The sequence below is a fragment of the Cervus canadensis genome, chromosome 17 (genome assembly GCF_019320065.1).
Source record: "Cervus canadensis isolate Bull #8, Minnesota chromosome 17, ASM1932006v1, whole genome shotgun sequence".
NCBI lineage: Eukaryota > Metazoa > Chordata > Mammalia > Artiodactyla > Cervidae > Cervus > Cervus canadensis.
In genome coordinates, this window is record NC_057402.1 from 33,979,026 (window position 1) to 34,006,762 (window position 27,737).

The following is a 27,737-nucleotide window of genomic DNA, read 5'->3' on the forward strand; positions in this document are numbered from 1 at the left end:
CAAATGAAAAGCCTGATGGCCACAGGAGACTAAAGATTCCCAGGAGGAAATTCAATTTAGTCCATGCCGCCACATGACCCCCATGGGCTTTGATGGGGACAGCCACATGACCCCCATGGGCTTTGATGGGGACAGCCACATGACCCCCATGGGCTTTGATGGGGACAGCGGATGCAGAGACCCTGGGTGACCCTCCAGGAGCTTTGAGCCTGAGGGATGGAGGTGGCGGAGGTTCCCTGGGCCTTGCTTGCCCTTGTGGGCTCTGCCAGAGACCACACTGGGTTGGGGGGCAGAGAGTCTCTAACATATTTATTGTGATCTTCTCTCCAAGTCCTCTGATAATGCCAGGCAAGAGAGAGCCGAGGGCCCCAGAACAGAGAAAAGTGGCCTCAACTGCTGGAAGAGTTGGAATCCCTTCTGCATCCCCACCCCCACCGCACTCCACCAGCCAGGGAGTCCCTGGCAACCTTGGTCTTTCTTCCTGAGCCTACTTGCCACATTCTTGAAATATTCATTGATTGGATTTAATCTCTAATCACATCACACCCTCTGCCCCTAGACTCCTACAAAGTGAAGGACCTTCAGGAAGTGTTTTGAAACAGGAGTCCCCCTGACCACAGAGTTGTGGACAGCACTCTGGGGAGGGGTGAGCTCCTGGGCGCAGGGATGCTGATGGCCTCAAGAGATAGGGTAGGCTGCAGTGTGGTGGGAGGGTAACAAAAAACCTGTCTGGGGGCATGAGGAGGAGGGCAAGAGGTAGTCCCCAGACTTTATGAAGAGCCCCTCCTGCAGGAAGCCCTGGCAGACGCCCCCTAGAGGCCTCAATTCAACCTGCAAGCTTGCTTCTCAAGCCGCAGCACCCCAGACAGCGGCCCTGGAAGGGCCTCAGAGCTCTTCTAGCCCATTCTTCTACCTTCCCAACGATAGAGGCTTAGAATGAGAGAGGCCGAGGAGTTGCCTGAGATCACACAGCAAATGTGGGAAGCTGGCACCTTCGTGCCACCTCCGCGTTCTTCACAAGACCAGTAGAATTCTTCCTCCTGTTTTCCACCTCGACAGTAAAATGCCTCTCTCCCTTGCCATGGGACCCAGTGACATGTTCAGGATGTGAAGTCATGTAGGAACAGTCTCTGAATTCAGAAACATCTCCTGTTCATAAATACCCAACTAACGACTGAAACTTCCACGGCTCCCAAAATAGCTTTGGATCCAGCGCTGGCATTTCCAAGAACAGATTTTTATCCTTTCAAGAATTCTATGAAAGCAGAGAATCCTCTAGTCTGTATGCCTGCTCAAGAGAGCTCCCTGACCCTGGTCACAATCTGTGGACATAATCTGGTCTTTTTTTCCAGATAAGAGGTATCTACTATGGTTCATTATAATTATGTTAGCCTCAATTCATTTTAATACAATGTTAGATTACTCTGATCATGCAATTGCCCAACTTCTATTGAAAGATTTCTTGCTTGTAGTGAATCTTCGGACTGACTCTTCAACATCCATTTCAGGACTAGATGATTACTCTAAGCCAATCAATCCTATCCCCTTTGCCAGTGACTGGCTCAAAGATGGAGAGTCCTAAGCCAATATGTGTCCATAAGACCTAAGGAGAGGCAATAGCTTCTGGAAAGAGAATCTAGTCTCTCTCTTCTGGGGTCTGCTACTGATAAGCATGTTATCCCAGCTGCTGCCAAAGCCCTCCAGTGACTCTGAGGGACATGAGGCTCAAGTTGAAGCCCTGTTGAGAATGGGAGAAGAGACAGAAGACCCCAAGCCTGCCACTGTCATTGAGCTACTGAATCAGTCAGCCCTGAAGCCAGACCTGCTTCCTGCTTGTGAGATGATGCACTTAATAGTTTAACACACTTTAAAGATGGGCATTCTTTTATCTGCAGATGGAAGCATCATAAATGATTCCCTGGCCTCCCTGCCCCTGCTTCCCCCTGCCATGGAGAGGCTGGCTGCCCAGGACTCCAGCTCTGGGAGTTCCAGTCATGCCTGGACTGGGTAGAATAGCTAAGCATGTTGCTCTGGCAGGCGTGTTGTGTCTTCCAGGCGGGAGTTTCCCATCTTTGGTGAGACAAGCACAGACTCAGATAATTACATGAGATGCCACTGGAAAAGCTGCCGTTAATTTTGATGGCAATAAAGCGCCTTGCCAGCAAGTTAAGCTAATTTCATGAAAGCACTGGGAGGAAGGTCATGGACTGGATTCCAGCTTATTAATAATGTCGAACTTCATTTGAACCATTCAGGAAATTCTTCCCAGTTGCCTCCAGCAAACTGCCACAGGTTGCTACTTTCCTCTGAAATCAACAGTCTTCCCATATGCAAATGTGGATTTTTCTGTTTTTCCCTAGAAAATAATTAAAGTCACAGAGTCCAATAAATACTTAAACAGATTGTGGTTTTAATTAAAACCCTTTCTCCAAGCCTGCAGCTGCAGGTCTCTCTTCCCAAACAGGCACGCTGGAGACAGCTGCAAATATGAGAACCTGGGTTTAAGCGTCTGAGACTAGAAGACTTTACAAATAATAATAATAGCAATTCTGATTTTTACCTATGCCATGCTGTGTGGGAGGCACAGGAGGAGTGAAGAGAGATTTTGGGGGGAGGGCCAAGGCCTTTCTTCCTACTGGAGAGGCAGTACACAAGCATATTGGAGCACGCTCAGCAGAACATATCATACCTGTACCCAGTGCTGTGAGACAACAATGATGGTTAGTTCTAGCTATTGTTGGGAGGGGGGGAATAGCTCATTTCTGAGCACCACCTAAGTGCCAGTGTTTTGCACGCATTGACTCATTTAATCCTCACAGCAACCCAATAAAACAGTTATTCTTGTTTATACCCTCCACTCCACTCCCCCCACTCCACACAGAGAGGTTAAGTAACTTGACCAAGGTCACACAGTGCATACACGGTGAAGTTAGATGCTAGCACCTTCCCTCCTAACCACTATGTAGAGTGTGTATGAGGAGAAGGAGAGATGGAAGTTGGGATTGAAGTGTGTTAGTCGCTCAGTCGTGTCCAATTCTTTGTTGGACCCTAAGGACTGTAGCCCACCAGGCTTCTCTGTCCATGGAACCCTCCAGGCAAGAATACTGGAGTGGGTTGCCGTGCCTTCTCCAGGGGATCTTCCTGACCCAGGGATTAAACCCAGGTCTCCTGCATTGCCAGCAGATTCTTTATCATCTGAGCCAAGGTTGGGGACGGCTGGAGGGAGGGGGTTGTGGTTTTATAAACAAGGACTACAGAAGCTGAAAGGTGGGAGCTGTGTGTTTAAGAGATTTTGGCTGGAAGGCAGGTGGGAAGGGTCTTCTGAATAAGTTGCTATGCTGAAGATATGTGATGCCCTTCTGGGTTGGCTTTCTTACTCTCAGAGACCCTTGTTCTTTCATTAAATCACCCGCCTGTCACATTAAGTACAAGGGCATGATTTCCAAGTCATTGTCTGTTAATGCCATCATCTCTGTGATTTCTATTTCTGTTGACTTATTTTTTCTCTTAGTTACGGGTCCTATATCCACCTTCTTTACATGTACAATAAGTTTTGATTGGACACTGTGCATTATGGATGTTTGGATTTTTGTTCTTTTCCTTTAAAAAGCATCAAGCTTTTCTTTAGGAAGGCAGTAAATAAATATAAGGGCATGTACAACTCTGCATGCAGTTGCAACGGAATGGTCTGCAGAGTGTTATATGTCCTAAACATTTCATCAAACGTCTACTACTTCCAACTCTGCAGTTTTCTATTTCCTTCTTAGAGCTTGAAAGAGATTTTATTTTTCAGATTGAGGCATTTTATAGGTTCAGTTCAGTTCAGTCGCTCAGTTGTGTCCGACTCTTTGCGACCCCATGAATCGCAGCACGCCAGGCCTCCCTGTCCATCACCAACTCCCAGAGTTCACTCAAACTCATGCCCATCGAGTCAGTGATGCCATCCAGCCATCTCGTCCTCTGTCGTCCCCTTCTCCTCCTGCCCCCAATCCCTCCCAGCATCAGGGTCTTTTCCAATGAGTCAACTCTTCACCTGAGGTGGCCAGGTCTGGCAAAATCAGAAGACTTAAGGTCGGCCTTCTAGGCCTGTGTGCGTATGTGTGTGTGTGTGTGTGTGTGTTAGTCGTTCAGTTATGTCCGACTCTTTGCAACCCATGGGCTGTAGCCTGCCAGGCTCCTCCATCCTTGGGATTTTTCCAGGCAAGGGTACTGGAATGGGTTGCCATTCCCTTCTTTCCGGTCTAGGCCTGGGTCCTGGACTCAAAGAGAAAGCCCTTAGCCCGCACAGGGCAGGTGGGGGAGGAGTACAGGGTGGCTTCCTCCCAAGAGAACTAAACTTCTTCTTGCTCACCGAGTATCCAGAGGGTACCAATTGTGCCTTGGGCGTGGGAAACAGCAGGGTGCAAAGCGGGGACTGTGCCTGTGTTGTGCGGGGGTGAAGAGCCTGCAGATTCCTAGGACGTTCGCTGAGGGGTGGGCATGGGGACGAAAGCTTTGGTGCTTGGGTTAGCATGTCCCACTTCGGAATGTCTCACCGCGGGATGCAGAACCGGGAGCCGCGCAGGCTTCGGTCCCAGCCCGGGTTCGAGCCTCAGAACCTCCCGGCCCAAGGTACCCCAGCCCCTGCCCCGCGCCTCTGAGTCCGGCAGGCTGCTTCCAGCAGGGGGCGCGCACGAACCAGGCCTGGGCCCGAGCTTTGAATAGACAGAATCGGGGGTAGCCTAGTGCCGGGATCCAGGGGGTTTCAACTCTCCCTACCCTCGGAACCGTGAGGATCGGCAAGGTCGCAGCTAAAAGTCCACAAAAAGCTGCCAAGAGCTCGAGTTATCCTCTCTGGGTGTATCAAGGGTCGGCACCGCAGCCTGGTCCAAAAACCTTAGCCTAGATTTCAAATCTGGGCGCTCCACGCTGGCGTCTTGGAAACTTGTACCTCTTCTCTCCCCTATTTCCACGCACCTAATTAGGTGTCTGTTTCTTTAACCATAAAAGACGTGGGCGGAGGTGGGGGTGGTATCTTCGCTCCCGGTTCCCCAGCCCTTCAGTAACTGTACCATCATCCACATTACAAACATTAGAGAGGCTGGCTCCTGCGCGCCTGGCGGCGCCGGTGGAGATGCGCGCAGCCTTCTCCAAGAGGAGCTCGGAGGCTGATCCTGGAGCCGTAGCTCGCAACCGAGGCCTCGGCGGACTCTTCCCGGGGCGACTCGGGCTCCAGCCCTGCCCGGGCGGGCACTGAACTCTTCAGGGTTCAAGGCGGGGGTAAGGGTTGTCTTCTCCCCCAAGGCAGGCTCGGGGAACAAAAGCGCTTGCAGGAGAGTGGGCGGGAGCTGCGGGGGTCCGCGGGAATTGACGCCCTCTCCTGGGTGGCCACTGCGCCCTTAGCCCCACTCCAGGCGCCTGGAGCCCTGTCTCCCTGCCAGATTCCCCGGGCTTCTGCATCCCTGGCAAAAGAGCAAGGAAGGGGATCTTTCTTGGCTCGCGGGTCCCAGAGGTCCCCAGGTGGGGCGAGTCCCCGAGGTCGAGGAAGTTCTTCTGCGGAGAGAGAGGTCATTTTTCCTTCCATTCCCCAGCCTCTGTCTTCCAGTCCCTCAACACTTCCGAGTTACCCCATCCCTGCCTCCCCTGACGCTTCCTAGCTGAAGGCAAAAAGAACCAAAACGGGAGGGGGGGTTAGTGAAAACTGGTCCACAAGTTACCAGCCTCCAAGCCTGAGTCTAGGTCACTGCCTTTAAGCCAGGCGCCCCTACCCCTGCCAAAGAAAGGTCTCCAGGACCCCCCATCCAGGACTCTATTCTCCACCCGGGCTGCAGGGCCCCCATCTCCCCCAGATCTCTCTTACTAGACCAAGGCTCCTGGAATTGCCCTTCAAGATGCTCAAGACGCTCAGACTGTACACCCAGGAAACTCCCCTTACTGCGCAGACAAAGAGGCTGTGCCAGGCCCGGCGGCCGGCGCCATTCCCCCACCTAGCCAGGCCCAATCCCCCACCCCCACCCCACCCGGACTCACTCCTGAACTAGGGACATGCTCCTGCTGCCCCTACCCCGCGGTCAAGAGCCTCTTACCCCTCCTCCCTCCTCGAAGACACCTTCTCCCTTTGGGTGCCCCCATCGCCCTTCCCCGGTGGCGTCTGTAGGGATTACAGACACAGGCAAGTGGAGTGAAGTTCAGGGTTCTGACTTCTGGGTTGATGAGATGCGCTGGTCCCATCAGGGCTGCCTGTAGGTACGGCAGGAATAGGAGAGCGGAAAGGATGCGGAGTATGCATGGAGCAGTCTGTTCATATTTAATTTACAAAGCCTCCTCGGAACCCCTAGTGGGGTGGTCTCTTTAGATGCAGTGCTCCTCACCCGTCGCTCTCCCCCACCTACTCAGCTCATTAAAATGTTCAAATTCAAATAGGAAGATTGATCTCGGAGGCCCCAAACCGACCCACCTCCAGAGACCGCTTTGGCCGGAGTGAGGGCTGGGGGGCCAAGAGCCCCCAGAGTGCTCAGCGTCTACGGAGAAACCGAGGAAGGAATGGGGCTCTGCATGTTCCCCCGAGCCTGCACCCCCCTTTCCGATTCTGGTCAGCAACTCTGTCTCCAGGGCTATCATGGACACTGGGGGGTGGGGGTGGGGACGGAAGTCGAGTTCTATACAAATGCCTGGACATCCCTGCGCCTCCACTTTCTTGTCGCTAGAAGAAATGTCGGAGTTTCGCCAGAGACAGGAACAGCAAATATTCGAGTCTGCTGAGGCCGACTGTTCTGTGAGGGTGTGAGACAGTAGGGCGGTATCGGGGCTGCGGAGGCTTTCAGGGATAGTGGGGGGGGGTGGGGGTGGCTGATGGTGTGTTCGCTGGTTAGACTGTGAAGACGTTGGTGGGGGCGGAGGAGGGAGAGATGCTCAAGCCTTACATCCCCAACCCACAGTGCTCAAAAGGAGCAGACGTTTTGTAACCATGCCTCTCCATCTCGCCGTCTGCTGCAGCCTCGGAGCCCCAAGCTAGCAAGACCAGAGGGCGAGGCGCTTGGGTGCGCTTGGGCGGGCTTCCTGGGAGCGCAGGCTGGTACCCACGCGCCCTGGCGATACGCACGGTCCCGTGCGCTGGGCGGTGGGCTTCAAGCGCTGGGTTAGCCACAAAAGACAAGACGTGCGCAGTCCAGCTGAGGAGGCTGGGCTGGGGCGGTGGTGGGCTGGGGAGGGGAGCGTCGCTTCTCCGCGCGCCCAGTAGGGCGGTGCGTTCTAGTCTCCGGGTTGGGCTGTTGGGGGTGGGGTGGGGGCGGGGAAAACAGGGGCTCGTAGCTGCCCGGATCCAGGCAAAAATAGCAGGGAGGGTGAGGCGCTCTGCTAACACTATCAATTATGCATCGTGTTGAACGTGGCTTCGGGGAGGAGGCGGCTAGCAGCGAGGGTGCGGGAAGGAAGGGTCCGCGCGAGCCGAGAGGCGCGCAGCTCAGTCAGTCCCGGGCGAGGTCTGTCGGCACCACCGCCTGCCTTTGCAGAAAGAGTTTTAAGGCAAAGACACGCCTCCCCCACTTCAGGCGTGCGCCTTTCCTTCCCCCAATTCCTCAAAGATGGTTTGTCTCACGTGTTGCGGGGCGTAAAAGAGGCTCGCATTCAATTAGCAGCAAAGCTAACGGGCCCTGGCGGGACCCGGACGTGAGGGTGAGTGCGCATGAATGTGTGTGCGTGCAGGAGGAGGGGAATGGTGAGTGTCCCGGGTGTGAATACTCACCGGCGAGTGAAAATGTGTGTGAACATAGAGAGAGAGATCAACACATTGGCGCGATTATTACATGATTATGGGTAATTCTAATATTGAAGAGCAACTGTGTGGACGGTGTGAGGGTCAGTGTCTGAGCCAACTTGTTTGAACGGGGGGGAGGGGGCTGTATAATTAAGAATAGTGATAATGTCTGCAGATGTGTAGATGTAGGGGGAACGTGGGTTGTGGGAGTGTGGTGAACTGGAAAGAGCCAAGTCGAGGGCGGTGGGCGTGGGGGCGCCTCTTTGTGACCAGGGGAAGAATCTCTACGGCTTTAACAAATGTAGATGATGCGGGAGGTAGGAGAGGCTGCGCAAAGCCCCGCAGCCCGCGAGGACTCTTCAATCTGCAGTCGGTGAGAGGTAGGGGGAGACAGATGCGAAAAGGAAAACTGAAGTGGGACCGCAGGGCCAGGGGAATCCGCAACTTACCTGTCCCTTTCTCTGCCTCTCTACCATCTTCCCCTACAGTCGCAGCAACAGATGTGGGAAGCGCCCTTGGGCTGTCGTCCTGGCTCCGCGACATCGAGTCTGGAGAGGGGGTTGCAACCCGAGCGCAGCGCACGGAGAGTTGGAGAGCAGCCGGTAAGCCTCGGAGACCACTTGCACAACCCTGACCCAGGAAGGGGTAGATTCCGTCCAGGGTGTCAGACCCTGCTGGCTCTAGCAAGCGGGAGACAGGGGAGCAGAGGGGAGGGGCCTTCCCTCGGGAACAAGAGGGAGTGGGGATGCGGGTTCTAAAGACCAGAGTGTGGGAGGGGCTCTGCCAACCTGTCAGGAGCCCTAAGTGGGAGGGGGGATTCTGTTTGTAGGCGCCGTTTGTTGTGACTGGGGATAAGAATCTTTTTTTTTTTTTTTTGCTGGGGGGCGTCCTCAGGCATCCGGGCTGCAGAAGAGAGGCCAAATCTTGAACCTTCTACTTGATTAGCTGGTGACAGCCACCTTGACCCCACTGGCCAGGGACACCCCCTCCCCCCATGGGAGGTCCTGAGGGGGGAGTGAGAACCTTTAGTGACGTCCCTCCATTGCTCTTGGTCCCAGCTTGGAGAAGGAAGGTTGACCGAGCAGCCCTGATGGTTTTCCCCTCCCTGGAGTTGCAGCCCCCCAGGAAAGGCAGCTTTGATTGCAGCCCGAGAGGGGCCAGGCGAGTCTGCTTTCCCGGTCCCCGGCCCAGTCTTCTTGCCACCTGCAGCAAGTTCACACGTTTTGCTGAGCCGCTGGGATTTCAATCTCAGAGGGCTGTGTGCAGGCGCAAGTGCCCACCTGTGTCCCGGTATGTGGGTCGGCCGGTGTGAGGACTTGTGCCCCGATGTCTGTCAGTTGCAACAATGAACAGGAAGGCGCCTTGCCCGGTGCTGGAGGACGGTGTACAAATGCTGTGTTCAGTTCAGAGAACAATGAGGGCTCCAGAGTATATGGTGCCTCGGTCTGGGTGTCTTTGTGTTTGTCTGTCTGTGAAATGTGTTGGGACCCCCTAAACCCCTAAACAGAAGTCCCGGTTTGATGGCAGGTGCCTGGGCTTGTGTTGCATTGTCCAGCGACTGTATGGGCGTGTGTGGGCGAGTTCTTTGCAGTGGGACAAAGAGTTCAAGGGAGGACAGAGGGTCACGGACAAAAATAGCCTATGTATCACTTTCACTGAGTTAAACCTAGGGTTAGAAAGAGTCAGGGATCAGGGCAAAGCTCAGGGCAGACCGGGTAGCGGCCCAGCCTGTGGAAGGTCTAGCCCCAGGCTGACCGGATAGGTAGAGAGAAAAGGGCGAGGTAGGAGGCTGCTAGAAAAGGAAGTCCTGAGAGGGAGCACGCATTGAATCCCGAGACTTATTGAGCTCCAACTCGTGCCTAAGAGAGACTCTGGGCCCAGAGCAGAAAGTTACCAGAGCCCTGGGATCTGCCTTAGACAGGTTTACAGGAGGCAGAGCTTGGCAGGGGAGGGAAGCTGGAGCTCGTGAGTCACATTCTCCCCCTCCCCCTCCCCGTCCTACGCCTGCCCCCTCCCTCTCCCATGCCCACCCTTGTCCCCCCACCCCACGCCTACCACCCCCTCACCCCCGTTTCCACCTGCAGGATCAGCGATGGTGCCCTTGAGGGCATTGTGTCTGGCTTGGGCGCTGCTAGGAGCGGCCGCAGCGTGCCCAGAGCCGTGCGCCTGCGTGGACAAGTACGCTCACCAGTTCGCCGACTGCGCCTACAAGGAGCTGCGCGAGGTGCCAGAAGGACTGCCGGCCAACGTGACGACCCTCAGTCTGTCGGCGAACAAGATCACCGTACTGCGGCGCGGGGCTTTCGCCGACGTCACACAGGTCACCTCGCTGTGGCTGGCGCACAATGAGGTGCGCACGGTGGAACCCGGCTCGCTGGCCGTGCTGAGTCAGCTCAAGAACCTCGACCTGAGCCACAACCTCATATCCAGCTTCCCATGGAGCGACCTGCGTAACCTGAGCGCGCTACAGCTGCTCAAGATGAACCACAACCGCCTGGGCTCGTTGCCCCGGGACGCACTCGGTGCGCTGCCTGATCTGCGCTCCCTGCGCATCAACAACAACCGGCTTCGCACACTGGCTCCTGGCACCTTCGACGCGCTAAGCGCGCTGTCGCATCTGCAACTCTACCACAACCCCTTCCACTGCAGTTGCAGTCTTGTGTGGCTGCAGGCCTGGGCCGCGAGCACCCGGGTCTCCTTACCGGAGCCCGACTCCATCGCGTGCGCCTCGCCTCCTGCGCTGCAGGGCGTGCCGGTGCACCGCCTGCCCGCCCTGTCCTGTGTCCCGCCCGGTGTGCGTCTGAGTGTGGAGCAGCCGCCCGAGGCGCCGGGCAGCCCGCTGCCCTCCGGCCTGACGCTCATGGTACACTGCGTCGCCGAAGGACACCCCACGCCCCGCCTGCAATGGCAACTTCAGATCCCGGGTGGCACCGTAGTGCTAGCCCCGCTGGTCCTGAGCGGGGAGGACGGCGGGGACGGGGCGGAAGACGGGGAGGAGGAAGGAGATGGGGACGGGCCAACGCAGACAGAGGCCCCAACCCCGACTCCAGCACACGCCTGGCCGGCTCCCCCAGCCACCCCGCGCTTCCTGGCCCTCACCAATGGCTCCCTGTTGGTGCCCTTCCTGAGTGCCAAGGAGGCAGGCGTCTACACCTGCCGTGCCCACAACGAGCTGGGTGCCAACTCCACGTCGGTACGCGTGGCAGTGGCAGCTGCCGGCCCCCCAAAGCACGCTCCTGGCGCAGGGGGAGACCCTGATGGGCAGGCTCCAACCTCTGAGCGTAAGTCCACAGCCAAAACCCGGGGCAACAGCGTCCTAACGTCTAAGCCCGAAGGCAAAATCAAAGGCCAAGGCGTGGGCCGGGTTAGTGTCCTCGGGGATTCAGAGATGGGGCCGGAGCAGGAGGAGGCGGAGGAGGAGGCAGGTGAGGGTGAAGAGGCGGAAGACCAGGTCCCCGCTGACCCAATGGAGGAGCAGCGCTGTGGCCACGGGGACCCCTCGCGGTACGTGTCCAACCACGCCTTCAACCAGAGCGCAGAGCTCAAGCCTCACGTTTTCGAGCTGGGCGTCATCGCGCTGGACGTGGCGGAGAGGGAGGCGCGGGTGCAGCTGACGCCCCTGGCGGCTCGCTGGGGCCCGGGGCCAGGGGGCGCTGCGGGAGGAGGGCGACCCGGGCGGCGGCCACTGCGCCTGCTCTATCTGTGCCCGGCGGGGGGCGGCGCAGCAGTGCAGTGGTCGCGTGTCGAGGAGGGCGTCAACGCCTACTGGTTCCGTGGCCTGCGGCCCGGCACCAACTACTCCGTGTGCCTGGCGCTGGCAGGCGAGGCCTGCCACGTGCAGGTGGTGTTCGCCACCAAGAAAGAGCTGCCCTCGCTGCTGGTGATCGTGGCGGTGAGCGTGTTCCTCCTGGTGCTGGCCACCGTGCCCCTGCTGGGGGCCGCCTGCTGCCATCTGCTGGCCAAACACCCAGGCAAGCCCTACCGCCTTATCCTGAGGCCGCAAGCCCCCGACCCCATGGAGAAGCGCATCGCCGCCGACTTCGACCCTCGCGCCTCCTACCTCGAGTCCGAGAAAAGCTATCCCGCGGGTGGCGAGGCGGGAGGGGAGGAGCCAGAAGAGGCCCCCGGGGAGGGCCTCGACGAAGACGTAGAGCAGGGGGACCCCACTGGGGACCTGCAGAGAGAGGAGAGCCTGGCGGCTTGCTCGCTGGTGGAATCCCAGTCCAAGGCCAACCAAGAGGAGTTCGAGGCGGGCTCCGAGTACAGTGACCGGCTTCCCCTGGGTGCCGAAGCGGTTGACATCGCCCAGGAGATTAACGGCAACTACAGGCAGACAGCGGGCTGAACCCCCAGCCTACCTGGCAGCCCATCCCCGTCCCCGACCTCGGGTATTTGGAAGGAGAGGCATAGGGCTGTTATGATTTATGCCCAACCCCACCTTCACTTACTCCACCCCCTTACCCTGACTACTGGGGGCGTCCAGTGGGGAGTGGGACGACTTCACCAGTCCCACCCACGATGGTCGTTGTCCCTGTGGGCTGAATTCCCCTCCAGGCAAGCACAGGTCCCCTGCTCCTCCCTCCCTGTATGAGACAACATCCGCTGACCGTGAGGCGAACTCCAAGCCTCTCCATTCCCACTCCAATTATCTGCGCAATCCCGCCCGGGAGCCCACTTCACTGTGGGCTCGGAAGCCGAAGGAAATGGAAGAAGACGTTGGAAATATCGGATGGTCATGCTGTGGCTCGCAGTCAGCCCGGGACCCCCAGCAGACGTCCCTGGCGTGGAGCGCTATGGGGTCCCGCCCCAACCCCCTACTGTGCCCTTTTGGGGGCTGCGCATCCCAGAGGCCAGGATTCGGCGGCAATCCCCAGTTTCTAGTTTCAAAGCCCCCTCCTGACTGGCAACCAAACGCTTCTGTACTTTCATCGCATCTCCACTTCGGACCGGCTGGAGCCGAGCCGGGTGCCTGGGGCGCATTTCAGCGCCGCACTCCGATTTTCGTATTTTCGTTTTTTTCCAAGACAGCGACTCTCCGGGTCTGGTGCTAACACTCCCTTCTTTGCCTCTGGGGAAAACTGGGTGTGTGTGTGTGTGTGTGTGTGTGTGTCTGGGGGTGGGGGGAATCCGTCTTCTCTCGCCCTCTCCCCTAACTTAAAGTGCCGGAGAACCACGCACCCTTTTTCCGCGGAGGGTGCGGCCTTGGACCCCGGCCAATTTCGTTGTGAGGGACTTGGGGTTTCCGGAGATTCGACAGCTCCACTTCCGCCGCTGCTCGCGGCCTGGACCTCAGATCGAGAAGGGCCGAGGGTGCGGGGAGGGGGGCAGGAAGCCTGCTCTGGCCTCCTGGATTCGGCCTCCCAGGAAGGGCTAGTGCCCCGGTTCACACAAAGCTTGCGCGTGACTGTGCGGCGGGGTCCGGATGGAGAAAAGCCACGGATGTTCGCGCCTCCCCGCCCCGCCCCTCCTTCTGCGGGAATAGTGTTTGCCCCGCTGTAGTCCTAGACGAGCGTGCTCTGTAGGCGAAAAGTCTGTGTCCCGTAAAAGTGTGTCAAGTGTAGTGTTGGGAGGCGGGCGGGAGGGAGGGCGGGGAGAGGGGACGCGGCGCGGCGACTCGGGCGGTGGTCTTTTTTCGTTCTTGCAGAAAAGCCTAGGGATTGGGGTGGGGGGTTGCGGGCATCGGGGACCAGGCCTGTCGGTGAAGCGCAGCACAAGTGCGGCCTCGGGGCGGAATAGCCCTCTGGAGCCCGCGCCCTTTTCTAAAGGCGTCTGTATGATGTAAACAGTCAATAAAACAATCGATTTGGACTGGGCTTGGTGACTCTTTGTCGGGGGGACAGAGGGAGGGGATGCAAGTGGAAACCTGAGGAGGAAGGAGCCCCTGGGATCCTCCTTTTGGTGTCCTTTGTGTGATTTTTTGCTTGACTGCTTTGTGATTTTTTCCAGGTGTTTACACCCTGGTGCCTACTCTTGGCGCCTCCAACTCCGAGGAGACCAAGTGGGATGGGGGAGGCTGCAAGTGAGTGGGGAAGGTTAGCAGGGAGGGAGGGGTGGTTTTCTGCAGACTGAACTCTTGGCGAGCTCCGGAGTGTGTGTGTGAGTGTGAGAGCATGCACAGTCCTCCCTGGTTTGACCCTGACACTATGATGGGCTGTGGCTCTGTGTGTGAGGACGGCCTCGTTTCTATGTGTCAGCACCAGCTTGGGTTCTACGAGGAGGTAGAGGGGCAAGACTTGTGCACAAAAGATGGCACAAGTCCTGCAAAGGACAGAGCAGGCAAATGATGGAGAGCAGCAAAGGGGGAAAACTCCAAAGAACAAGCTGGTACCTTTAGCCCAGGGGCCGTGTGTGTGTGTGTGTGTGTGTGTGTGTGTGTGTGTGTGTGTGTTGGTGGTGGCAGTGATGATGCTCAGTGAAGTGATGCCTGGGCCCCTGGTAGGGCATGTGATGCTGGTGTGGGCTGAGGTACGTACCCTCAGGATTGGAAGCACACTGATTTTAGTCCTAGAAATGGGGCTTCTTGGGTGGGAAACAGGAGAGAAGAGGGATGAAGAGTGACGCTCCTGTCCAGCTTACAGTTCTGGGATTGGGCTGGTGTGTTTCAGCTGAATCTCCTCCCATCTCCCCAGGCAGGGGTCATGTGGGTAGGGAACCACCAGGAAGGATGGAAGAGGAAAGGAATAGAAAAGAGTGGGGCAGGTGAAGAGTCCGTCCCTACGCTCCCTACTTCTCACTTTGAGTCTCTCATCCCTCTCCCTCTCTGTGGGTATCAGGTCTTCCTAACTGGATCAGGCCGGTCTGGAGACCAGGCCCAGGTCCAGACATCCAGCATCTTGTCCCAGCTGGGACACTTCCCGGGGCCAGAGCACAGTTTGCCTTCCCAGGCCAGCTGTCTCTGAGAAAGATTCCTCTCTGAGGGCCACAGCCCCAAAGCCCCGACACTGTAGCCCACCACTGTCAGGGACATAGCTCAGAAGTATAATCTTTTAGTAAGAGGGCTGCTTTGTTCTACCTGCAAATGCTGCTTTTGAGCAGGGGGCAGGGACTGGCCCGATTTCTATGATTGGTTCCTGAATCCAACCACACGGTTGCATTTGAACACAGGCCCGGCTGATGAGTGCTTATCGATGTCAATCCCACACAATCCTCTCATCTTGGGAGGGGAGGGTCAGAGGGCTAAGGGCTCCTTCTTGTCCCCTCTGTTCTAAGGATTGAGAACCCTCCTGGAGACTTCCTAAGATCCTGCATGCCCCTAAGAGACTGTGCAGAGTTGCTGAGAGTTCTGCCCTCCTTTGTGCCAGGCCAAGCTTCCTAATGAACACACTGCTCAGGTGGGCCTCATGCCCCCTGGGTGGGGCCAGGCCCAAACACTTGGCCCACATGACAGGAATGGGTGGGTGCTGAAGGGTGCTGTGACACTCTGTCCACCGCCCATTGAGACACCAGCCTCTCAGGAACTCCGCACTTTCTGGCCCATGCATAGAACGGTACCCAGCCTCCAGCCTTCCTTCCTGTCTCTTTTTATATTTTGTTCTTTCATTTCCTCCCCCTCTCTCCTCTGTTTTTTTTTTTTTTTTCCTTCCTGCCTCTCCCCTTTTGCTTCCACAAGGAATGTCATAAAACCCCAGGATGGGAAGGGACCCTAAAGTCTTACTCATTCAACTGCTCCCCCTGAGATTCGATTCTTTTCTATACGGTCCCTATTGGGTAGCTGTGCAACCTCAGTCTATATGGATCCAGACACGGGAACTCACTGTTCACTGCCTCCCACCAAGGAACCGGTTGTTGAGCAATTTAAAATGTGTGTCCTACGCACTTCCAGCCCCCGGGGACTGACACTGCCTTGGCACGTGCTCTGTGAGAACCTACAGAGGTGTGGAAGTGAGAGCCCTGCCTCCATCCCTCTCTTCAGGGCTCCACAGTTTCTCCTGCAAAGCACGTTTGTGAGCCTCTACTGTATGCTTCGGGTGCTGTGCTAGCCAGCTAGCTCCAGTGCATTTTGTCATAAAGCTTGTTTGAGTGGGAGTGGTGTGTAATGGGTTGAAGAGACAGACAGAGAGAGAGAGTCTAAGTGTGTATAAGGGGACCTGGAAAATGGTCAGAGAATGCAGGATGACAGCAGTAGCCTTGGAACTCGGAGCAATTTATCAGGAGCAGTAATTCTTTGAGCTACAGAAACCAGATGCCCAGGATGTGGCCTTGAATCAGATCGGAAAACTGTCTGCAGAAAGGTGATTTGAAAGGCGTGCCCCCCTCCCCGCCGCACAGCGTCTCCTAAAGATCAGCTGGAAAGAGAACCATCTTGAAGATCGTTAGAGAAAGTCCATTAATATAGAAGGACAAAAGGAGGCAGGGCTTCTTTGAGGAAGCAGCAGCTGGTGCAGGGTCCTCGGCTTCCTGATCGCCTATCTGGAATGCAACCCCCACCACCCCCATGAAACCTGAATAACGCCCACAACTAAAGCTAACATCTCTGAAGATTACCTGAGTCAGTAAATGTTTGAATTGCTATTCCCTGGTGGTGATGCTAACCTTGGATTTCCTTCTGGGATATCAGGGTGATGCATTTTGGTACATAAAGGAAAGGGGATGGATGGCATCTTGCTATGGCTGCCTTGTCCCAGATTTTTTTTTTTTTTAAACATAAGTTCTCTAAACTCTACTTTCTTTTTTGAGGATTTTTCTGAAGGAGTATTTTTTTCTTCTTCTTATTATTTTTTTTATTTAACTGTCAGGTCTTAGTCATGGTGAGGGGCTTAGTTGCTCAATGGCCCATGGGATCTTAGTTCCTGCCCAGGAATCAAACCCACATCCCCTGCATTGCAGGGCACTTCACAGGGAAAGAGGGACCTTCTGTCTGCACAAAAGAAGGCATCATCTATAAAGAAAGAACCATGACTGCAAAAGCATGAGCGAAAGAAACTGGGGGACCTTGTCCTTCTAGGGATTATATGCGTTCTCTGCTGAAAAGGCAAGCTCAGATACAAGGATATAAGAAAGGCCCCAGGTAGAGGCCATAAATTGCCAAGTTTGACCTAACAAATACCTTTACCTTGTAAATCTCCAACATAAAGATAATGACAAGAGCAATTCTGGAAAATTGAGGATGGAGCAACCAGAGCCACTTCAGTTGTAATGTGTCAATTAATTGATTGTATTTGCAATACACCCACCCACGCATATGTGCTCAATGACAAGCTTTTGCCTTAGGACTCAACAATGAATAAGATTACATTGAAAATGAAAGATCTGCTGTGACAGGCATACAAAAGAGATTGAATTATAAAATGTCTTACAATATTAGCATTTATTTCAAAATATGACCAGTGTTCCTAATCAGACTTGATATGGATTAAAAAAAAAAGCCATCCAAAGACCCCATGATGGGTAGACTTGTTGGTTTAAATTAGTTGGAAAGATTTTGTATCATCTGTTGGTTGAATAAGCAATTTAGGTAATTTGAAGATGGTATGATTTTTTAAATTGTGCTAATTGCATATGCTTTGTCTGGACATGTGAATGGAAGTTCAATAATTAAGTTCAAGTCCACATGGAATAAGGAGAATAAAAGTGTTTATATTTTTATCAACTGTTTGCTGCTTAAACATTTCCCCTTGTGTATTAGGAGTTAATTTGGTTTTGGCAAATTAGACGCATTTTCTCTTAGCAACACTAGCAAACTGGTCCTTAAATTGAGTCTAAAAGCCATTCAAGGCATCCAACCATTTGTGAGAAAAACTGCCACAATCCCAGAGATCAGAGAGAAACTTCGTAAGAATTGATCAGTGTTGAAATGGAGAAAAGAATGGGAATGGAGAATTAATTACCAATGCTTTGTAATAAAAGTGGACTATCATGTATTAAAACTGGCTGAAAACACTACTGGTCACCAAACATTAATAAAAATATTAATAATACCAATACTAGCTAAGACTTATTGAACTACCATATTTAAGGCACATGCTATAGAACTTGTAAGCATTATTTTATTAATCCTTACAATAATCCTGTGAGATGATATTATTTCCATTTATAGGCAGAGACCAAAGTGCAGAGAGTTAGTCATTTGCTGAAGGTCACATAGCTGTTACTTGCAGAGTTGAGTGATGTTTGTTCTTTGGTTATCTGACTCCAACATCAGAACTCTAAGACACCAAGCCAAACCTCCTCCCAATACCTATATAAATCAGTTTAAGCAAAGGGTAATGTATTTTACATAGTGTTGCCAAATTTGCTTCTAATTATGGAATTTGTCTAGAAAAAGGATTTCTCTTGCTGTCTCTCTTATTTCTCAAACTAGCATCACTCCCCGCCCCCACCGCCCCTGCCACAATTATAAAAGATAGGTATGATTTAATACATATGGTTTAGCCACACTGGGACAAATCTTTGACAGTATTCTAAAGGTAAAGATACAAAGACCTTATGATACAGCAATTTCACTCTTGGGCAAATACCCAATAGAAATGAATGCTTATGTCCATCAAAAGACAAACGAGTCTTTTGGTAGACATAAGCACAAGGATGTTCATACTGGCTTTATTTGTAATAGCCCCAAATTAGAAATAACCCAAATGTTCACCAAGAGTAGAATGGTTGGTGCCGGGACTGTGGTATATTCATACAATGGGATACCACACAACCACGAAAAAGAACAAAGCTACAATTACACATGACAGCATGGATGTCATAACATTGAGTGAAAGAAGAATATGTAATATGTGATTTCATTTACATGAAGTTCAAACATGAGTCAAACTACTTTTTGGTGAAAGAAGTCAGAATAGTGTTGAAAGGCTCTGACTAGGAGTGGGAGCGGTCAAAGGAGTATTCTGAATTGTGAGAAGGTGTTTCATATCTGGATCCGGACAGTGGTTTTCTTTTTCTTTATTTTGGCCGCTCCGTGGGGCTTGTGGGATCTTTGTTCCCTGACCAGGGATCAAACCTGGGCCCTCAGCAGTGATAGCCTGGAGTCCTAATCACTGGACTGTTAGGGAATTCCCCCGGTGATGGTTTCATATCTGGAGATAGGTGGTAGTTTCATGAGTATGTGCATATGTCAAAATTCATCAAGCTAAAAACTTGAAATTTGTGCATTTTATTGTATGTTATACTCTGATTTTTAAAAATGGAAAAATAACCCTTGGAAACAAAGCAACAAAATAATATGTACTCACTATATTAGAACGGCCCTGACCAATGCAGCTGCCACTAGCCACATGTGGTTATTTAGATTTAATTTTAATTAATTAAAGTAAAATGAAAAATTCAGTCCTCCATCGAATTTCACAGTTCCTAACCACATTTCAAGTGCCCAATAGCCACGCATGGACAGCGATTTCTGTATATCGGGTAGCAGAGAGATAGAACATTTCCATCCTCAGGGAAAATTCTGTTGGTAATGTTTCAACAGAAAATTGAAAAATGCTGAAATATATAGAAACTTCCCTGGTGATCCAGTGGTTAAGAATCAGCCTTGCAATTCAGGGGATGCAGGTTTGATCCCTAGTCAGAGAACTAAGATCCCACATACCCCAGGGCAGCTAAGCCCCTGCTCCACAACTATTGAGCCCATGCACCTCACCAAAGGGAAAGAGCCCATGTGCTGCAATGGAGACCTGAGACAGCCAAATAAATAAGTAGTTTTTAAAAGTATATAGAAAAATAACAGTATTCATAGTACCGCATTCAACAAAAACCATAGTTCACATTTTGTATGCCTTCCAGGCTTGCTCTAAAAGAAGTTTTTATGAAACTTACATGAAACTTTTTGAAATTACATGAGTGATGTATGAATGCATTCTCATCCTAAAATAATTAAATGCTGATTAACTGAAACTCCCCTTGACCACTAGCTGCAATCCCAGCATTCTCTCCAGGGATAATCACTCTTACTGGGGGTAGTGTGTAGCTTTTCACACCCTTTTTGCATGCTCTTGTAAACATGTATGTATCTGTATGGGCGTGAGTGGTAAAGAACCCGCCTGCCAACACAGGAGACATGAGACTCAGGTTCCATCTCTGGGTTGGGAAGATCCCATGGAGGAAGGCATGGCAACCCACTCCAGGATTCTTGCCTGAAGAACCCCATGGACAGAGGAGCCTTGTGGGCTATAGTCCATGGGGTCACAAAGAGTCACACAACTGAAGCGACCTAGCAGACACACGTGATTGTATCTGTATGGAAATATAAGCAGTGTCATTAACACACCCCAGCTCAGGGAGCTTCCACCTGGTTCAGTTCAGTGTCTCCCAATGCGTGTAAAGGGTGTTGTCTTCACCATCCACACCCTACCAGGGGTCAAGGGCTCCACTCCCCTTCGTCTTAAGCTACTGTGATCCTGAGGTTTCGTAAGAACAAATGTCACAAGGGTAAGTCAGACAGGGGCCCAAGCACGGTCTCAGCTCAGAGGTGCTTCTCCTGTTGGATGCTCCCAGGACAAAGAGCTGACGATAAATCAGGCAGAGTGTTACTCCATACTGACTGTTCGGAGAGCTAGCCTGTGGCCCAGGGCCAGCCTGATTGATGGTGGTGCTTGCTAGGGTAAAGCCTGGGAGGTCTGCAGGCAGGACTCTGCTCCCACTGGGGGGCCTCACACAAAGGTCTTTTGCTACTCTCACACCATGATGGAGCACGGAACTCTTTTGTGAGGCTGCCCAGGATCACATTAGTACCAACATAAGAATTTTCTCTCCGAGCAGCACTGCAAGGATTGTGGCAGAGTCTCCCTCTGACTCAGACCAATGCAACTCTCGGTGTTTACCTTTTGAGTTCTGTTCTTAATTCATTAAATTTTAAATTTTCTTGATTTTAATATATGCATCTATAGCTATTAATGTCCCCCTAAGTGACACTTTAACAACATCTCCCAAGTTTTGATAGTGTTTGCATTGTCACTTAGCTTTAAATATTTTATTTCCATGAGATTTGTTCTTTGACTAGTGAATTATTTAGACATATACTTTTAAATTTCCAAATGTATGCATTTTCCCCTGCCACTTTTGTGTTTGATACTAATAGCTGTATTCAAAGAATAAGGACTGTACAATGTTGGTTATTTGATTATTAAAACTTGCTCTGAGAATAGAATGTAATGAATTCAGGTATATGTTCAAATATATTTAAAAGAATGTTTATTATTGAATTGTTGGGTTCATGTTTATATGATATTTTCATTGGATCAATTTGTTAATTTTATTATTTACATCTTCTATTTCCTCACCAATTTTTTGGTCTGCTTGCTCTATAAATTTCTGAGAAAGATGAATTAAAATCTCCTTCCATGATTGTGGATTTATCCATTTTTTCCTTGTATTTTGCTTATTTTGCATTGTGTATTTTTGAGGCAATGTCATAAGATTCATCCTTTTTCAGTTAGATTTTTATCAAAGTATAACATACATACAGAAAAATATTTTCACAAACAGAAATCAAGTGTACCATCATTCACATCAACAAAAAGAAAATTAGCAGCATCCGCAGCCTCCCCGTACTCTCTTCCAGTCACTCCCCTGCCCCCACTATTCTAACTTGTAACATCACAGACTAGTTTTGCCTCTATGTACAGTATGTCTCTGAGAGTGATTCATCCATGTCATTGCATACAGTGCATTCATTCTCACTGTTGTATAGTGTTCCAGCATGTAAATATACCACAATTCATTTATTCATACTACTGCTGATAGACTTTTACGCTGTCTCTAGCGTGGGACTATTAGAAATAATCCTGTTATGTACATTCCTGTATATGTCTTTGGGGAATTGATACATTTTTGTAGGAGCAGAATTGCAAGACAATGCAGCGTGCATACACAGCATTGATGGATACCTACAAACAGGTTTTCAGTAGCTACCAATTCACATTCACACCAGCAACGAGTCTTCGTCAGCACCCAGCGCTGTCTGCTTTAGTTTTAGACATTCTGTTAGGTATATAGCAGCGTTGCACTGTGGTTATAATTAGCATTTTGCTCATAAAGTAAACATTGTTCTTTACTGTCCATTTATATATATATATGTATGTATTTGGCTTCACTAAGTCTTAGTTGCAGCACATGAACTCTTAGTTGCAGCATATAGGATCTAATAATACCCTGACAATGGATAGAAGCGGAGTCCCCTGCATTGGGAGCATGGAGTCTTAGCCACTGGACCACCAGGGAAGTCCTGGGTGTCCTCTTAAGTAAAATGCCTTTTACTCATTCTTCTATGGGGTTGTCCAGCCTTTTCTTTCTGATTCCTAGAGTTTTTAATATATTCTAGGTACCCCAACCCAGGGGCTGAACCCACGTTTCCTGCTTGTCAGGCGAATTCTTTACCAATTCTTAATTTTAATGTATTCCAGTTTATTGATTTTTTTCTATATAGTTAGAACTTTTTTGGAGTTTAAGAAATCTTTGCCTATCCCAAGGTAAAATATCCTCTTATGTTTTCTACTAAAAGCATTTTTTTTTTTTTTTTTTGCCTTTTACATTTAGATCTACAAGTCATCTGGAAGTTATTTTTGTGTATGGAGTAAGGTGAGGTCAAGATTCATGTTTTTCTAGGTGGATAACCAGGTGATCCCATATCTTTTACTGAGAAGATGTTCTTCCCCCAACCCCAGCCCCCAGTTTAAGGCTTTGGCACCTTTATCATTGGTTAGGAGACCATATATGTGTGCATTTTTTCCCCTGGACTCTCTGATCCTACTTTGGTCATCATATCTCTTTTTGTGTCTCTTTTCTATGTCCTTCTTTTAGTTTTAAGGATCTTTGTGATCATGTTGAGTTCCCCCAGATAATCCAGGATAATCTCCTCATTTTAAATCAGCTGATTAACTATTTTAATTCCATGTGCAACCTTAATTCTCCTTTACCACCAAACCTGAAATACTCAGAGGCTCTAGGGATTAGGGTATGTACATCTTTGTTGTCGTTCAGTCGCTAAGTCATGTCAAACTCTTTGCAACCCCATGAACTGCAGCACGCCAAGCTTCCCTATCCCTCACCATCTCCCAGAGTTTGCTCAAACTCATGTCTTCCCCAGCTTCAGGCAGGGTCTTTTCCAGTGGATCAGCTCTTTGCATCAGGTGGCCAAAGTATTGGAGCTTCTGCTTCATCAACTGTTCTTCCAATGAATGTTATCTTTGGAGGTCCATTATTCTTCCTACTGGAATGAATGATTCAGTTTTCCTGCATCCTCACAAACATTTGGTGTTTTCACTATTTTTTATTTTAGTCATTCTTGTATGTGTGTGGTTTTAATTTGCAGTTCCCTAATGGGGAATGATGTTGAATATGTTTTCATGTGTTTACATGCCATTTACACATTCTTCTCAGCAAAATGTCTGTTCATGTCTTTTGCTGATTTCCTAATAAGACTGTTTGGAATTTTTTGCTATGGAATTTTGAAAGTTCTTTGTATATTCCAGATACTAGTCCTCTGTTGGATATGCGGTTTGCAAGTATTTTCTCCCATACTGTAGTTTTTCTTATTGTTCTTTTAAGAGTTTTTCATATAGTAAATATTTTTAATTCAGATGAGATCAAATTTAGCAATTTTTCCTTTTGTGAATTGTGATTTTTCTGTCAAGTTGAAGAACTCTGCCAAACCCAAAAGGTTTTCTTTTATATTTTTCCCCAAAGTTTTACAGTTATAGGTTTTATATTTATATCTATGATCTGTTTTAAGTTAATTTTTGTACAATGTGTGAGGTTTAGGCAGAAGACCCATTGCCTGTGAATTTCTCCAACACCATCAGTTAAAAAAGATATCCTTCCTCCAGCAAATTGCTTTTGCATATTTGTTAAAAATCAGTTGGGTGTATTGGAATGGGTCTATTTCTGGGTTCTCTATTGTCTTCCATTGATCTATGTGCCTATCCCTCCACACACTGATACCATGATGTATGGATTATTGACTAAATATCATGTAGAATGATTCCTTCCATTTTACTTTTCCTTGTCACGATTGTTTTAGTTATTCTAGGAACTGTTCCTTTCCATGAAATTTTTAGAATAAGTTTGTCTATGTTATTTAAAAAAAAAAAAACCTCACTGGGATTTTTATAGGAATTGTATTAAACTTATGGACATCTTTAGTATATCAAGTCTTTAAATCCATGAACATGATATGTCTCTCCGTTTGTGTAGGTTGTGTTTGATTTCTTTCATGAGCATTTTGTCATTTTCAGCGTGGGGATTCTGTACATACGTTAATAAATGTATACAGAAGTATTTCATTTTCTTTGGGGTTTCTGTTAAAGGTGCTGTGTTTTTCATTTTGGCTTGCACATGTTCGTTATCAGGATATAAAAATGTGATGGGACTTTGCTGGTGGTGCAGTGACAAAGAATCGACCCGCCAAGGCAGGAGACACGGATTTGATCCCTGGTCTGCGATGATCCCACATGCTGAGGGGCAAATAAGTCCGGGCACCACAACTGAAGCCCGTGTACCCTAGAGCCCATGCTCCACAGCAAGAGAAACCACCACAACAAGAAGCCGAGCACTGCGGCTGGAGAGTAGTCTCCACCCGCACAACCAGAGAAGGCCTGTGTGTGGCAACAAAGACCCAGCACAACCAAAAATAATTGCTTAAATTATTTTTTACAATGTGGATTTGTGTATGTCAGTCTTATACTCTACAACCTTGTTGAACTCACTTATTCTAAGAACTTTTTTTAAGATTCCTTGGAATTTAACAGGAAGATATTTTAATAGCCAAGTCTTATGTTTATTTATCCACATGATCAAGTCCTCATTATCACTCCTAATGTTGTTTATTTATGTCTCCTCTTTTACTTGATTTCCAAATTGTGGACTTTTAAGAAGAGCAAACAGCTTTTGGTTTTGTTAATCAACTTTACTATTTTTTTGATTAGTTAATTAATTTCTGATTTTTATCTTTACCAATTTTCCCACTTTCCTTGGGCTTATTTTTCTGAAAAACTTTTGCTTTTGAGTAAATTCCTTGAAGCTTATAGATTCTCTGTATATCATTTTAGATAAATCCCAGAAGTTTTCTATGTCATGCTTTTGTTCTTATAAAAAGTTTGTGTTTCATTATGGAATTATGAAAAAACTTCTGGAGATGGATAGTGGTGATACTTGCATGAAAGTATGAATGAACTTAATGTCACTCGGTTGTACACTTTAAAATGGTTGAAATTTTTTGGTTGTGTATATATTTGACCACAGTAAAAAATAAAGTTTGTAATTGCAGTTTGAATTTCCTCTCAAGTTAATGAGAGTTTTCCTAAGTGCATTTTAAATTTCTCAATTTTTGTGGTTGTTGCTGTTGTTTCTTTTAGCTATTTTTTTTTTAAACCTTAATTTTATTATATGTGGTTTGTGAAGGTATCATGTATGCTTTGCTATTTGAACTTTATTGATTTCTTTTGTGGCCTAAGAAAGTTTAATTTAGGAAGAACACTTACTGTGTTCTTGAAGAAAATATGTAGTTTCCCATTATTGGGTAAAATATTTTAGGAAATTTTTCCATCTAGCTACTTAATTATTATCAAGCCATCTGTATCTTTACTTATTTGCTATCTGATCTCATCTGCTGAAAGATGTGTTAAAAATCTCCCACTTTGATTGTAGATTTTTCTCATTATACTTCTGTCAAAGCTGTGTTAGTAGATGCATACATGTTTATGCCCATTGTATCTTCCTGATGGGCTATACCATCTATTAATATGAAATAGTCTCCCTTTTTAATGTGGGTTGCTTTGAATTTTATTTTTTTCTGATGTTAATATTGCAACTCCTATTTTTTAAAAAATGTACACCTAGGACTTCTCTGGTGGTCCAGTGGTTAGGAATCCTGCAAATGGGGACATGGGTTTAATCTCTGGTCTGAGAAGATTCCTCATGCCTCAGGGCAACTACAGCTCACAGGCCACAACTACTGAGCCCAAGTGCCATAACTACTGAAGCCTGAGTGCCTAGAGCTTGTGCTCTGCAACAAGAGAAACCACTGCAATGAGAAGCCTGCCCACTGGAACTAGAGAATAGTTCCCACTGCCACAAGCTGAGAAAGCCCATGTGCAGCAATGAAGATCCAGTGCAGCCAAAAATAAAGAAATAAATAATTGTAATAAAAAATAATCAAAATGTATATACCTAATGTATGTTTTTCTATTATCAAAATTAATTTCCAATGAAATAATTTTCTAAGGCTTATGATGAAAAATAGTCCTGATTTCAATTCTCTAAGGCAAACACTTTCAATTTTTTCAGCTACTTCTTCCAATATTTCCCACTGTATTAAAAAAATACTTCTGTGTTATTTCTTTCAATTTTGTGTATTACCTATTGACTTTCTATGGAAGTTGAAGAATTAGCTCTCTTACATACCCTCTCTTAACCTCCTCTATCTTCCAATATGATTAAATTATCATTTCTGCTAAAATCAACGTTCAGTGTTTACATTATGATAATTACCCAGACATTATTCACAGCTGGTTCCTGTAACTAATTATGCTTCTATTTCTTTTCTTGTAGAACCTTTTGTTCTCTCTGGAACTGATAATTACCTTGGTTGCATGGTTTTGTTTTTTTTTAATTTGTTTACTTTTTTTTGTTTGTTTCCATTACTCTGCCAATGCAGGAGACACAGAAGAACTCAGGTTTTATCCCTCAGTCGGGAAGACCCCCTGGAGGCGGATATAGCACCCCACTCCAATATTCTTGCCTGGAAGTTTCCATGGACAGAGGAGCCTGGCAGGCTACAGTCCAAGGGGTCGCAGAGTCAGACTTGTCTTAGCAACTGAGCACACCCTATAACTTATTGCAGAAATACACATTTTCTCTCAGTATACCCTTAAACGTGAGTTACTTGGTCAGTTTCTTCTGTTTTAAACGTTTTGGAGCTATTCCTCTGAAGCCCTCCTTCTGCTCCCACCCAGGCCAGGCTGCTTGCTCCCTACACTTGCTGCACAGTTGCCATTCGGGGACTTCCCAGTACCATCAGCCTCAAGTTTGCCCCATCTAATGTTGTACTGCTCCTTTCCCGGGTCTTTTTCTTCTTGGTATATTCCCACTTTTTGATGGAGCACCTTCTCTAGACAAGCAGGAGAGGATCCCGGTTTCATGGGGCCGAAGATATATAATTATACAAGATTAAATATGACAGAAAATACTTAGTGTGAGAAAAGAAATCACAATTTGCATTTTTGAAAATGGTAACAAATACCACAAACAACACAAAATTCAGGAAATTAGTCCAACATTAAACTGTATGATATATCTCTGTAATAGTTTTCCTCCTAATATTTTAGTTGTACCTCTGATGCCGTCTGTATTAGTTGAGGTTCAACCAGAAACCAATCTCACTAGAAGGAAAAATTTCTATCTATCCATCTATCATCTATTCATCTATCCATCTATGTGTCTTATCTCTATTTATCTGTAGATCTGTTAGGGGGCTTTGACTTTGCACATTGCGGAAGCTGGTTAAGCAGACTGTATAAGGCTGTTGCCTTTGCATCTTCAGCTGTAGCCTGATGTCTGCAGGGCAGGGAGGGTGAAAAGGAAGCTGGATGTAAACTTCCATCCACGGACAAGCTTGTGGGGGATAAGCTTGGACAAGCTGGCACCCCAGAGCATAAGCTGGGACCCGCAAGGACTGACTGGAACTGTCTCCAGCCTTGATGGTATGGATGTCCTGGGAGAGGAGCTGGTACCCTATCTCGAAGAGCTAAAACACAGCTGACTCAGGAGCTGGAGAAGCTAAAGAGGCTCTAGGGGAAGGCAATGCAGTTGCCTGCCCGGCTGCTGCCCCAGACAAAGGAGGTGAGCCAACTGGAAAGAAGCAGTGTGCGTGAGCTACAAAGTAGCTGCTGCTTCTCTCCAGCTCTCTAAACATCCCTCCAAAGTGTCCCTTGTGGCCACCCCAAATGGAGACATACAAGAAAGGGAGTTCTGGGAAACAGTTCAGCCTGGCCAAGTCAACTCCAAAGACACCAGTGCTTCTTAGTGGTAATGATTTGGTAACATTTTATATTCTCCATTGAGA

General features: G+C 49.0%; 1 protein-coding gene across 6 annotated transcripts; it reads left to right on the top strand.

Annotated features, from left to right (window-relative positions):
• Positions 1–5,060: 5,060 nt before the first annotated feature.
• ISLR2 (immunoglobulin superfamily containing leucine rich repeat 2) lies at positions 5,061–13,543 on the top strand. Of its 6 annotated transcripts, none has more exons than XM_043434452.1 (3): positions 5,061–5,259; positions 8,224–8,337; positions 9,820–13,543. In XM_043434452.1, exon 3 carries the CDS (start codon positions 9,828–9,830, stop codon positions 12,078–12,080), a length of 2,253 nt encoding a protein of 750 aa, XP_043290387.1. In that variant the 5' UTR covers positions 5,061–5,259; positions 8,224–8,337; positions 9,820–9,827; the 3' UTR covers positions 12,081–13,543. The 6 variants fall into 6 exon arrangements, with proteins under 6 accessions (XP_043290387.1, XP_043290388.1, XP_043290389.1 ...); XM_043434453.1 differs by lacking the exon at positions 5,061–5,259 and adding an exon at positions 6,742–6,760; XM_043434454.1 differs by lacking the exon at positions 5,061–5,259 and adding an exon at positions 7,001–7,019.
• The last annotated feature ends 14,194 nt before the right edge of the window (positions 13,544–27,737 follow it).

Bases quoted from the DNA above. Each gene is read 5' to 3' on its own strand.
- ISLR2 (XM_043434449.1), top strand. The intron at 8,338-9,819 runs GTAAGCCTCGGA...TTCCACCTGCAG, and splicing joins GGAGAGTTGGAGAGCAGCCG to GATCAGCGATGGTGCCCTTG.